Source organism: Egretta garzetta, unplaced genomic scaffold (assembly GCF_000687185.1).
Source record: "Egretta garzetta isolate BGI_Z169 unplaced genomic scaffold, ASM68718v1 scaffold64, whole genome shotgun sequence".
NCBI lineage: Eukaryota > Metazoa > Chordata > Aves > Pelecaniformes > Ardeidae > Egretta > Egretta garzetta.
In genome coordinates, this window is record NW_009259596.1 from 1,327,953 (window position 1) to 1,341,328 (window position 13,376).

The window sequence follows — 13,376 nt, forward strand, 5'->3', positions numbered from 1 at the left end:
GGGGGGAGACAGTCATCTCCGTAAAGTTCTCTCTCTTAATTTCATTATTTTTAATAAACAGTACAGGTATGAATTTTTATTTTAATACTCATCTTTGTCGTTAGGCAGCAACATTTTCTCAGATTAGGGTGAGAATCGAGGTGTAGGGGTGACGAGCACAAGGCTCCAGAGGAACTTCAAAGAGAAACAGAGATGTGATTTCTGTGTTTGGGTGGCAGCGGCTCAGGTCTCGCTGATACCCTGTTCTCTTGTCTGCCTATGTTAGCAGCAGCAGCAGTTTGCTGTCCTTTCGTCTTCAGTGACCTTGTTCACTTGTGGTCCTCCAGCACCATCCTTGTGCTCACTGCTCACTCCGGCAGCTGTGCCAGCACATCTGCCTGGGGTCTCGCTCTGTGAACTGTGCCAAGGAGCCATTCAGCTTTAAAACACCTCACATACACACATGTAGCCTAGAAGAGAAGTTTTTCTTTTGGGGTTGCTTTTTTTAAAGTTGGATCAGTTTCCTGATCTCATCTATAGTGGTCACACAGGCAGTTGGGCCACCTATGTGATGGGGACAGGGCTGGCTGGCAAAGGGGAAGGGTGCATTCAGTCGAAGGTAACATATTTTCAAACAATGAGCTAAAGCTACAAGGGGTTAGAGGATGTGGTTAAGCAAGCCTTCATTTTCCATGAATAGTATTTTTGACAGGATCCAAATTGTCTTACCTGCTGGTTATATGCATGAAATTATAATCGACTCTGAGTCCACGTCTTTAATGTCCTGCAACTGTGGTATCTTTGATTACTATTCATGTTCAGTGGTACCTCATGAAAGCAGAGTTTTAGACTAGGCTGCCAGACTCTGGGAATGTGCTAGAATCCAGCCCAAAAGGATCTGTCAGCTCCTGAGGACTTTTCAGGACTTCAGGCTTTTCACAGTACTGAGCTCTCCAACAAGGCTCTCAAAGGATGCTGTCACAGGCTCTTTTGGTGCACGTGATACATATGCTCATGTATTTTCCAGGACCCTTTACTGGGTTTTTAAAAAATACCCATCCACTTGCAAGCCTGAAAGGCTGGAAGATCCTTATTTCCCTGATTTTGTACCAATGGTGTATTTGTTGTTCATTATCTTGGAAGAAAATATGCAGAGTATTTAGTCAGCTTCCATGCATAAATATTTTGTAACTTCATGGCAAACTGCATGATAAAGCAAATATTTTGACCCCTGACCAAAGTGAAAGAGAATGTTTATTGTTGGTACTTGGGATTTCTAGCAGCAATATTAGCTGAAGTAAAGTTTAGCAGAACTCTTGATTTTTGTACTTTCAAAATCCTTAACTAGGAGATGTTGGAAAATGTTGACCTTCATGTTTTGGGGCTTACAAGAAGGATTTTGGTACCTTATGACCTTTTGTAACAAATACTATCATGTTCCTGGTTCTGTGTCTTGCAAGAGCAGTCTTCCAGGGAGATGTTTTATGATCAGCCAAAGCAAGATGTTAGCTCCCTGTGCTGGCAGTAGGGGCAGCGCAAAATGCGTTGGAGTCCAACCAGAAAACTTGCCCATCCTAGCAACTGGGAAGCAATAGCCCAGGGTCATGCATAATTGTGATGACACCATAAATCATTCTACAAGAGATTGTATCAAAGCTTCATGCGGGAATCCTGAGCAACACAGAATAAAACCGCAAATGTTTGTAACTGCTATGGATGGTCTCAGTGCTTCCACGCTCAACCACGATGGTAGTTCTTGCACTGATCTGATCTTCCATACACTACTAATATATGCTGCATTTTTAGATTTTGATATCAGCCTGAGACTCCACCATCAGTTTCTGCTGTTTAGAAACTCTGCCTCCCTTTAGTTTTCATTAGTTTATCCTGAGAGAAAGACTCTTGAGTGTCATCTGCTGGGCTCCTTGCCCACATGGAAGTAACTTGCCCTTAGCACCCAGCAGACACCTCCAGTGCTTCCCCTAACAATTTCTGGATCCTTCTGCCTCCTGTGGATTTTACTATGCCTGACTTGGAAGTACACTTCTTTCCCCAAGCCAAACTGTATATTTTTCCCCTGTTGTTTCTTCCCTAGTTAGTACCCTGTCGTACTGCAGTGAAAGCAAAGATTACATCTGTAACCTTATAAGCCTTACAGCACAATGTGGTTTCAAACTACTTTGAGATGCTAGCTACTTGCTATGATACAAATAACTAATCATTAGAAATTGGAAAACACTACTAAGTCCCTTCTGTTTGTAAGTTGTGTGTAAAATTTATCTTTCTATATAAAAAAAAAGGAATCTCAAATTCTCATCTGCCTCAATCACTATTATGTCTTAATGAAGCATTTTCTGACTACCCAGTGATTTCCTTATTGATAGATCCCAGAGACAGGAACACAAGGTCACGTCTGTCTATTAAATAGAAACTAGCCTGTGAAGGAGAGAAAGTATCTACAGGAATTACTGCCCGTTGATTTGCTGCTGGAAGAGTCTGTGTGTGCTCTGGGGGAGGGTCTTCTTGTTGCAGTAATCTTATTTCTTCTAGAACAGGGAAAAATATCCAATCCCAAAAGCAATCCACAGCACCTGGAAGTATCTCCTGTGTTGGTGCATCACTTGACCAGGTTTAGTTTGCAAAGGCTAATGGCCATTCTAGGTCAGGGCATACACCTGCTCTTTTCGTGCTAATGGTCCTTTGAATGCCTTGCTTGTTTGGCTTCTGTAGTAACCTCTACCAACAAATAGGTCCTGCTCACTAACCAGAGATATGACCCCAAGCAAACACTTTGGTCATGTGTATTTTTAATACCGTTTGTGGAGTTATATGCAGATACCAACTCAGGCTTGTGTCAATATCTTGGGGCAGAACATGCCAGGAGGCCTCAACCCCCACTGAAATCAATGGATTTAACCATGTTGGACTCAGTGACTATATTTACCATGGTGGAAAGTCCCAGTTTAACACATGGGGTAGAAATAGCTCATTTTATCTGTTCCATGCCTTGACTAGCTCTGAAACTTTGAGGATGGCATTTGTGCTGCCTGAGCTACAAATAAGCAGTCTGGGACTTGAGTTTATTTCTAGTCATGCATAGGGTCAGTAGGACTCGGTAGGATTTCAGGGCTCTGGTCTCACTGCAGAATCGGGGCTTAAGAACAGGCACAAATCAAACTATTTTCTCACAGAAAATCATGTCAGGGTGTTAGATTTGTTTTCTGTTTTTTCTTCCCTAAGAGAGTTTGAGAAAGATACAGATTGATGTTGATTAATACTTGTGGGGGCTGTGGAGTAAGTGAAGGTTTAGGGTAAATTTTATTAAACAGCATGAAGTTGGGGGGTCTTCCCCACTTTGTGGAAAATAGTGGTTCCTCCATAGAAGAATAATTTGAATCCGTATTGACCTTGTTTCATGAGAAGTTTAAAGAGAAACTTACTATGAATTCACTGAAAATTCACTTTCTCTGTTACTTTTCCCAATTGCCTTTATTGTGGAAATTAAATATGAGGGAAAAGGTTAGTAAAATGGACGACACTAGCGTGGGCTTTCCACACCATTAACCAATGGCTTGTATGAGTCTACAGGATGGCTCCAGAGAGTACGTTAATGGAAAGGTAAAACAAAATAAACCCAAAATTATGATAGCTTGTCCTTTTGCTCTATCCGGGCATGTGGCAATTTTTTCTGTGCACTTTTCCAAACTATAATGTGAGATGTGTCACAAGTCTAATTTTATAATTTTATACTATAGCTGTTAGGCATTCAAGAAGGAATTATTTTATTGATTGTCTGCTGACTATTTGAATTGAGGTCCCAAGACAAAGTTACTGCTCCTTTACAGATTCCAGTTCTTTGAGGCTTGGTCTCATATAAAGGGAGCCAAAACTCTTGAGTGTTGCAAAAACTTGACGCAGGCCGCAGATTCCCAGTGTTGGTCAGGCAGTTACTGTTCAGCCCAGTGCTTGCATCCGCATGGGTGCAGCAAAGCAGCCCGCCTAAGGGTTTTTCAGTGTTGGTAATAACTGTGGAATTTTTGCCGAAACATTGAAAGGTATAAAAGTAATGTGAGTGCAACTGTCAAATTGTGTTAAATAGAGCCGTTATACTACTGGAAACACTGGGAACCCATGATAGTATGAGTATGCCTAAATTACAAGAACAGAGTTTAGTCCTGTAAGTGGGAATCACCTGAGATTTACCCCAGAATATCTGAGTTGAAGATACCTTTGCTGAGCCATAGTGGCTCCTTTGATAGACTTCCCCTGGAGCTCAGGGACGTGGGCATCCTCCTGCTCTTCCACCACTGGTCTGGCCTGAGGTGCCTCCAGGCCGTATGCTGCGCGGCCACGGGTGCTGAGCCACGCTGCTCGCACAGGCACTGCTGTGCAACCGCAAGCCATTGCTGGGCCTTAGTTACAGACTGCTCTGAATGTTTAGTGACCTTGATGGTTGTTGCAAGGCACCTTTAAAAGACGGCATAGACCTGCCTGGTCTTCCAACGTAGGAACAGTTGCTGTCACCTGCCATGTCCCCGCTTCCCCTCCTGCTATTCCCCATGAGGGCCGTTTGCATTCCAGCAGCGGGAGGAGCGACACGGGACATGTCGGTTCAGGTATTTAGGATCTTCCAGAATGAAAAGCCAGCCCAGAAATGCAAGCTTTCATTACTGTGATTCGGTATTGCTACGTTATCGCCATGGCAAAGTGCAAACGCAGAGCACTTCTGAAGATCAGGCATCCCACAGGGGGGTCTGGAGTTGGAAACCTGATTCCTAACATGTATCCTGCTGTGCTCTGGCTTCCCCATCACTGAAATGGCAGTGGCAGCTGTAATATTAAATACTTCGAGGCCTCTGTGTTACTGGTGTCAGGCAGTATGCCTAATGAATGAAAGACCACATCCAAATGTCATTCTCCCTTTGCTTTCAGGCTGTAGCAAAGCTGATGTCAGTGGATTGCCGTTGTCACGGTGTTTCTGGATCCTGTGCTGTGAAAACTTGTTGGAAAACAATGTCCTCCTTTGAAAAGATTGGCCGTTTTTTAAAGGAGAAGTATGAAAACAGCATACAGATATCAGACAGACTGAAAAAAAAGCTACGCAGGAAAGAGAAAAGCCAGCGAAAAATACCAATTGGGAAAGACGACCTGCTGTATGTGAACAAATCGCCCAATTACTGTGTCGAAGACCAAAAATTGGGGATTCCTGGGACTCAGGGAAGGGAATGTAATCGCACCTCAGAGGGACCCGACGGCTGCAACCTCCTCTGCTGTGGGCGTGGGTACAACACCCACGTCGTCAGGCACGTGGAGCGGTGTGAATGCAAGTTTGTCTGGTGCTGCTACGTGCGCTGCCGGAGGTGCGAGACCATGACCGACGTACACACCTGCAAATAAGATGAAATACAGAAAACACGGCCAAACCATCCCGCGCCGTTTGGCACACACAACAGGGCAGTAATTACTCTTACCATGTGGGACTGCAGGGGGGTCAGCCTCAGGGGGAACGGGCATTGCCAAACAACGGGTAGTCCGAGCATTTGGCGTATGAAAGAGCAACCGAGTGAACAGCAGCTAAAACAACAAAAAAGGACTCCTGATGACACATTTGAACACGTGTTCAAGTCCATGAGCAGGGACAGACACTAAACTTTCCAAGTCTTTAATAGCCACAATGTCCTGAAGATCCGTGGGGTCAGTAGGTGCAGTGGAGAAAACTCAAGGTCTCACTAGCCAGAGACTGAAGAGCTAAGAGGGCATGTAAGGCACGTTGGATATAATCCTTGTGCCTGTATTTTTAAAAAATGAGGCTAGATGGCTTCACTAGATGGTTCATTTCTACAGGCTTTAGCAAAGAAAACAAAGGGGAAATGTTCTGCTGTTGGCCATGAAGCATTTGCTTTGCAACCATTCAGAAAGCTGTCTTTGCATGGCATGCCGAAAAGTGTCTGGTACTGAGCAATGTGTGACTGCAGAGAGCTGGGCACTGCCTGGGTGGAAGAGAAGGGTCCATTGGTGTGGAGCCAGCTGTGTCCAGAGTAGAGGGGCTGGAGCACAGCTTGATGAACATGACCGGTGTACCAAATAGCAACCTCAGGATTTGTATAGGTTATCTTTCAAACGCACAAAGGACAGGTCTGAGGAGGGACATACATAAACACAGTTTGATATTTGAAGGAAATAAAATCCTTTGCAGGCATTTCCTCAGTATCTGAACACACAATTTGCAAGTCAGCCGGTTGTCACCCCACTGTTGGACTGTATGCAATAACCTGCCATGTTCAACCACCTCGCTGGTCATTCACCATCATTTTCACAATTAATCATATGAGATTCATCCCAAAGAAATCAGCCATAAAGCAAAAGATTTTTTTAAAACATTGCTTTCTCTTATAGAAGCAGCAGCTAGAACTTTTCGCTAGGTTGCATCCTAAGTAAGCTCAAAGTACAATGTAATTTATGGATTGGCTCACACCACTAAAATATTTAAACTGTTATTGATAACATTTTCACCCCCTCCATATGTTGGCTCAGTTTTATTTTACATCTGTGAAAGGTTGTTTATTTTTATGCAATGATTTAATGCCTGGCTTAAAAAGCATCACGTGAAAGGATTTCTGTTGTTTAAATGTGCAAAGACCTATTTTTGATAAGACAAGAAAGTTTATATTTTGTAAATATTTAAATTATGCAAGTTATGTAAAAGGTTTCCAAAACCAATGTGGTAAGATTAGTTGACAGCCTTTGACATTTGCTGGTTAGATATTTGTTTCTATTGTAGTAGCCTTTAACTGATTTTTATTTGCATGTGCAGGGGGAAATTAGTCAGAGAATTACATAAATGTTCTTTTTTTTTACCATCAGGGTGGTTATAATTATTGCAGTTAATACACATGGATGAGAAACACTCTGATTTTCTAAATGATCAGTTAATTAATACTCTGTATACTTTTTTTATTCTTTTAAATCCATTTTACAAACAGTGAAAACCTGGCTCCAGCAGTGAATGCATAACTCCCATTGGCATCAAGGGAACTTCCAAGGGTTTGCAATCCCTTAACTTGTTCCATGCTAATAGTGAGATTTTAGACAGAAATCATCTTAGACTGTTTGGTTGAGGCTTTCAAAGTTACTTTGAGGAAGTCATTTCCTAGTTGTCAGTTATACTCTCACGAAAGATGGTGACCAGATTCCCTGTCACTCTTTATTGGATGTGTAGGTCAGGAAGAAGCAAAGAAAAATCTTCTGTGTTGTGGTACTTCACTGCCTTATGTGGTGTATCTTAGGAACATCAGTTCGGCAACCACGAATTCCTTTATCTGCTGGTTCTTCTTGGACCTTCCCCTCACATTTGGCCAGTCTGTCTCCATTGACCTAGCCAGATAATTATCCTGAGGCCACAAAATCTGCTGTCTATGGGAAGGGTGCTCAGCGTGCCAGTTGCTGTCACAGGAGGATTCAGCACCCTCCCTGTGAAAACTTGGATGGGGAGGACACATCCTGGTGGAAGATCCTGAAGAGACAGTTGTCAGCCCCAGGTTGCTCCCACCTTCTAGCAATGAAAGTAAACCCACAGGCCGTGCCACAGCACCTACTGGCAGCATGGATGGGACATGCTACTGGTCACTGTTGATGTGAAGGTTTTGTAGAGCCCACCTCTCTCTCTGAATCTGCCCCATGTCAGGCTGCTGGCAGAGGTAAGTGCCTCGGTGCCCCAGGTGAGACTGCTCCTAGTGGTACCTCCACAGAGTTCAGTGTTGAGGTCGCCACCGTTTTGTTGTATGGGGCTCTGGCAGGAACCGGCCGCTGCGAGTTCAGTGTGGAGATTAAGATCTTCTCTTGAAGCAGCCCCAGTCTGTGTCTCAAAACTATCTGAGCTTTTACCTGATCTAAAGGTTCTTCCATGCCTCATCTGTAAAGTAAGGGAAATCACCAATGTACTTCTCAGTACACTGTAACTTTGGGCAGGGTGGGAAATGGGGAGAAAAAGGTTCTGGACTCCTGGGCCTAAGGTCATTTTCAGGGATTTGCCCAGGAGAAAAATCTCAGTAGGCTGTTCCTGAGGATTTGAAGAGGAAGGGCGCTCACATCAGCATTGCATGGGGATGGGGAGCAGTCATGATGCAGCCAACGCAGTCAGGGCGTCTCTTGCCTGCTTGGGTAGCCAGTATTTGATGCTGCGTTATTTTTGAGAGGTCATCTAGTTCCAAAAAAATCTCTTTTTGTTCTTAAATGTTGTTAATAAAAGATTTTTTTTCTGGTTTTGTGGGAGGGGAAGAGTTTATCTTTTTTGAAGAATGACAAAAGACAATGAAGAGAAGTGGTGACATACATGGTTTATGAAAGCTAAAATGGCTGAGCAAACAAGGTCAGAGGGGTTTGAAGCTTCACTGGCAGCAGAAGGACCCATCTTGCCTCCTAGAAGCTGAAGAGGGCTATTTCATGGGAGGTGGCATTACCCTTTCTGCGCTGAGGGCAGAGCACCGGTGAGAGCAAGTGCTTGCGGTCCGAGGGGCTGCTCCTCGCTCTCCTGCGGCACTAACGCCGGGGGCGTGGAGGGGGAAGAAGAAGCAAAGCCGAGTGCTTTGGGGAGACTGGAGCATGAGCCCCTCTCTTCACCTGTCACAGTTGAAATTCCCGTTTAGGTGAAGCTCCGTTGTACCATATCTAAGTTACATTCATAAACCTAGATCTGGATGGGCAGCATCTGTAAAAGGAATTCAGGATGGGATCAGGAGATGAACATTGTTTTACAGTAGCATCGGGACTAAAGAAATTATCTGACACCTATTGCAGTATTTATGCCACAAAACTGCCTTTACTCCTTCCACACTCTGAAAAAGCTCTCCTTGGGTGAGAGCAAGAGGGACAACTGTCTGTAAGACAGCATGCCTCTGCTTTCAGAGAGGAGCCTACATCCGGCGTCTGTGGTTCAGCTGCTTCTGTGGGCATATGGCACTGGGATGAATTTCATTCACTTGGTTTAATAGGGTGGAGGTTTTTTCCCAGTGCTGAGACTGGAGGATCAAGGTTGTTGACTTTGAAAACATAGCCTTATAATACTCTTGTATAGCTTTGCAATAATACAGCCTTTCTGGTTGAAAGTAGCTATGTGTGTGCTTATCTGAGCAAGCAAGAACAGAAAAAAAATTGGAAAGAAATTCACAGTTTGAGTGGGGGAAAGGTCTTATCTCAGTCCCATTCCCTCACCCTGGCCTTCTATGCGTGGAGCAGCAGTTTGTGAAAAGTAGCAAACCTATGAAAAATGACACAAGTTTACTTTGAAGAAAGGATAATTGTCACCTTTTCTGAAAGTGGAAACGATATATGCTATTTTGAAAACAGATGTGCTTGTGCACTGGCTGCGTATTTTGAGAGCAAAGTTGTGTTGTTGACTGAAGGGCTGACGTGCTCAGAGGAGTCACTGCAGGAATACAGCTGGTCGGGCTGTTGGCATGCCAGCCTGTGCGTGCACGGGCAGCTGAAGAACACTGTCTTGTCCTTGCCTGTTGGAGATCCCTTGTCAAAGGATGTGTAGTGCATGGAGATTGTCTCCATGGCTATCAAAACATCTCTGTGCTGGGCAGCGCTTTTCAGCGAATGGCAAGGATGTGAAAGGTTTGTGTAACATAAACAGCAACAATTCGCGTTGGATGTCCAGAGGAAATGCTGTTAAGAGGACATCCACTCTGGCTGAGGTTTCTGATGGAGCTGAGATGCTTGATTTCATCGAAGGATGAGGTTGCACAAGAGAGCAAACTTGATTTTAGGGCGGTTTCTCATAGATCAAAACTGTCACGGATAGGCCAGGTAAAGTGCTGAACCCAGACCACCTCACTCTGCTGGCTAAAATTTATTAAAAACATGTCAAAGGGTCATCATCCCACTGTGGCAGACTTCATGCCAAATGAGGCACTGTTTGTCTGAGCCCTCCAACTTATGGCAGATATCACACAGGGTGGGATATCAGGAAGTATCAGAGTGGAATAAATGTTATTATTTGTTGTAGAAAACCTTCACAAAAAATTGTGAATCCTCTCCTGACTGTATCCCATCTGTCCTACCAGGTAATCATCTGGAGTGCCCAGATCCAGTAGCAGTAGTAACGGTAACATGACTTTATTTTTCATTTCATGCAAGGATTTGCAAAAGCAATTTTTAGGATTTTACACACTTTCATAATTTTTACTGCTAGTAAGTCGGCAGGGGACTACTATAGCTAACAATGCCTAAATGAGAAACAGGGCTTCCCACCCATACGTCCAATGAGCATCACTAAGGAGAGGAGGAGGAGGAGGAGGAGGAGTGTTCTGATTATGAATGGGAAACTGTGGAGAAATAACACTGCAAAAGCAGTGGCAGATCTAGGTTTAAAAAAAAGAAAAAAAAAAAAGAATAGGCAGGTCTCCTCATCATTAGCCTAATGCTTTGGCTACCTGGTCACTGCATTTGTTTCTCAGCCCGCCTAGTTTGAAATCTGTGGTTTGCCAGTTAGGACTGTACAGTAACCATCCGAGTTGTGACTACTGGGCAAGTCCTGCTGCAGAGCCCAGTGCAGTTTTTGAAGGACAGGCAAAGACTGAAACAATCAGTTGGCTAAAACTGTGTTTCCTAAACACAACCTCCTGTGGTTTGTATTTCTGGAAGTCAAATATGCTTTCTTCCCCTCCCACAAATGACAAATTCATCCTGAAGGGAATGGTGCCTGTGAACTCCACATTAATGCTGCAGATAATTAGTGCTAAAATACCCGTGCTCGTCCCAGAGTCTGCTGTTAGACTGAATCAACAACTGTGTAATCATAGAATCACAGAATCACAGAATCGTTTAGGTTGGAAAAGACCTTTAAGATCACCAAGTCTAACCGTTAACCTAACCCTGCCATCCCACCACTAAACCATGCCCCTAAGCACCTCACCTACCCTTCTTTTAAATACCTCCAGGGATGGGGACTCGACCACTTCTCTGGGCAGCCCATTCCAGAGCCTGACAACCCTAATCCCACAGGTAGTTCTGTTAAATACCTAATAGTTTACTCAGTGAAGAGTGAAATGGGAATTAATCGTCTCTGGCCGCTGTGTCAGCTCTGCAGGGCTGGAAGCATGGTGGCAGGTAGGAACTGTGATTCATTTCACGGCCAGCAGATAACACTGACTGCCGATCCCTCTGGCCATCGCTGGAATCTGGATGCCAGGGCTGACTCTGAAGGGATGGATGGCCTTGGGTGGAGGGGAGCTGTCACTTTGTTTGCACAGCAAAGAGGTGTAATGGATGAAGCGTCTAGGAGAGTGAAGGCAGACGCACACGTGGAGTTTAGATGCACTAATGGAACAGAGAAAGAGAGTGCGCTTCATTACCGGGCAATGCCACATTCCTGGTGAAACTTTCTGCTGGACCTGAGCCTGCAAGCATGAGCACAGTTTGTCAAGATCAGAGCCTATCTCAGGGTCTGGCTGTTTCGTTTTCCTCTCAGCCTTGCTGTGTTCATGACTATACAGCGTAATTTTAAATGAGCTGCACATTTTCCTTGTTAAGACTTCAAGAATCATCAGCTTAAAAATCTGGGGTTTGTATTTTTTCTTTAATGTCAAGTTATGTGTGTATCAGGATGCCTTATGAAAATGCTGAAACTTCTGATTGGGTACGACTTCTTATTGGGCAACAGGACGAGGGGACATGGCCTCAAGTTGCACCGGGGCAGGTTTAGGTTGGACATTAGGAAAAATTTTTTCACAGAAAGGGTTGTCAAGCACTGGAACAGGCTGCCCAGGGAACTGGTCGAGTCCCCATCCCTGGAGGTATTTAAAAGAAGGGTAGGTGAGGTGCTTAGGGGCATGGTTTAGTGGTGGGATGGCAGGGTTAGGTTAACGGTTGGACTTGATGATCTTAAAGGTCTTTTCCAACCTAAACGATCTTGTGATTCTATAATAGTTTTCCCCAAAGCCCTGAAAATGCGTATTTGATTGTGGAGCAGAGTAAAACACATTTCATGAGCATTTCTGTTTTCTAGAGAAAAAGAAGCTTGATGCTATACTAGGGGTTAAAACCAGCCTGCAGTATTATTTACGTGGATGATAATTTACCCTCTGTGCTGTACCTTGTGCCTTGTGTCAGTAGCACAAAAGCCAGCTGACAACTGAAACAATATCCCATTCTCTTGCATGGACCAATCTGCCCCATGATCTAAGAAATTAATTTGACACTCTATTGTGTCTCACTACGTGCTAAATAATTTTTTGATGTTTTCCAAGGAACTATATATCATTAAGAGGGTCAACGTGCAGAGGAACACAACATCAAGATACTATTCAATTCCAGTTTAAGATGTGGTTTGGGTTTTTAAAAACCAGTTCTGGCTAGTCAGTGCTGATTATGGCAATGGGAGCACAACCAGAGGTCACCTGGTGTTTAGAGAACTATGCTGTTCAGTTTCACACTTGCTGGCTTTGGAGCTGGAGGCTGTAGCCTGACGGCAAGGCTGGGTTTGCCCACGAGGTTGGCTGAGCGTGTGCTCAGGCTCCCTACCCCCTGCCCTGAGCCCAGCCCCTCCATGGGTTTAGCGGTACGGCTCACAGAAACACTCCACAAACAATAGATTTGGGTCAGTTTGGAGCAGCAAACTGCAGCAAGGACATGGCAGTAAGAACTCGGGGAGGTGACCAGGAGTAGTGGCTCCTTGAGCTGACTGTGTGGCCAGCATCAGAATATTGTTCAGCTATGGTTTCGCACTTCACAGGCATTGAAAACTCCAGGTTTTTAACATAAAACAAATGAACAAACCCAAAACTCACACAGTGCGGATGGAGAGTATTTGACAGAAGTTCTGCAAACAAAGCAGCTAGTGAAATAAGCCCATTTTAGTGATTGCTATGCAAGACATTTAGGTAGAACCAAACTTTTGGGATTATCCAATGCTACAGCCACCTCCTATGGACATTTGATGATCCCTCGCAACATGCTAACACAGTGGCCTCTCAGGAAAACAAGGCAGCCATGTACAGTAAGAAGGGTTGATGGCTCAGGGCAGGCACATTTTCCATTGATCATTGACTTTATGGCACCACAACTTGCTTTGGGTCTCTTGGGACTAAACAGCACTAAGGCAAGCCAGGACAGTATTGTACTGTCTGCTGAGACCATACTTGAGGGAACACAATTCTGTCCTCTGAAATAACCTTGAAATATTAGTTGGGTTCAGTGGGGTTCTTTTCCATTTGCTGATTATCCCATAACTGTGATGCTAAGAAACCACTAAACCTTTCATGTTATAGTGCAAGATCAGCAAAAGGAACAGAACTAACCAGCTGCTTTGGGCTGCCTCCAGGGATCAGAAACTTCCCATAGAGGATGGAGTGATTTCTGTGTATTTTACATAGTATGCAATGCAGCTGGACGAT

At 44.2% G+C, this 13,376-nt stretch overlaps 1 protein-coding gene across 1 annotated transcript in view; it reads left to right on the forward strand.

The window, feature by feature from the left end:
* WNT16 (Wnt family member 16) overlaps positions 1-5,376 on the forward strand; it is an 8,659-nt gene extending 3,283 nt beyond the window's left edge. The window contains exon 3 of the mRNA XM_009638131.1: positions 4,912-5,376. Coding sequence (XP_009636426.1) covers positions 4,912-5,376 — 465 coding nt within the window. The remainder of the gene's footprint in view (positions 1-4,911) is intronic.
* Positions 5,377-13,376: the final 8,000 nt, after the last annotated feature.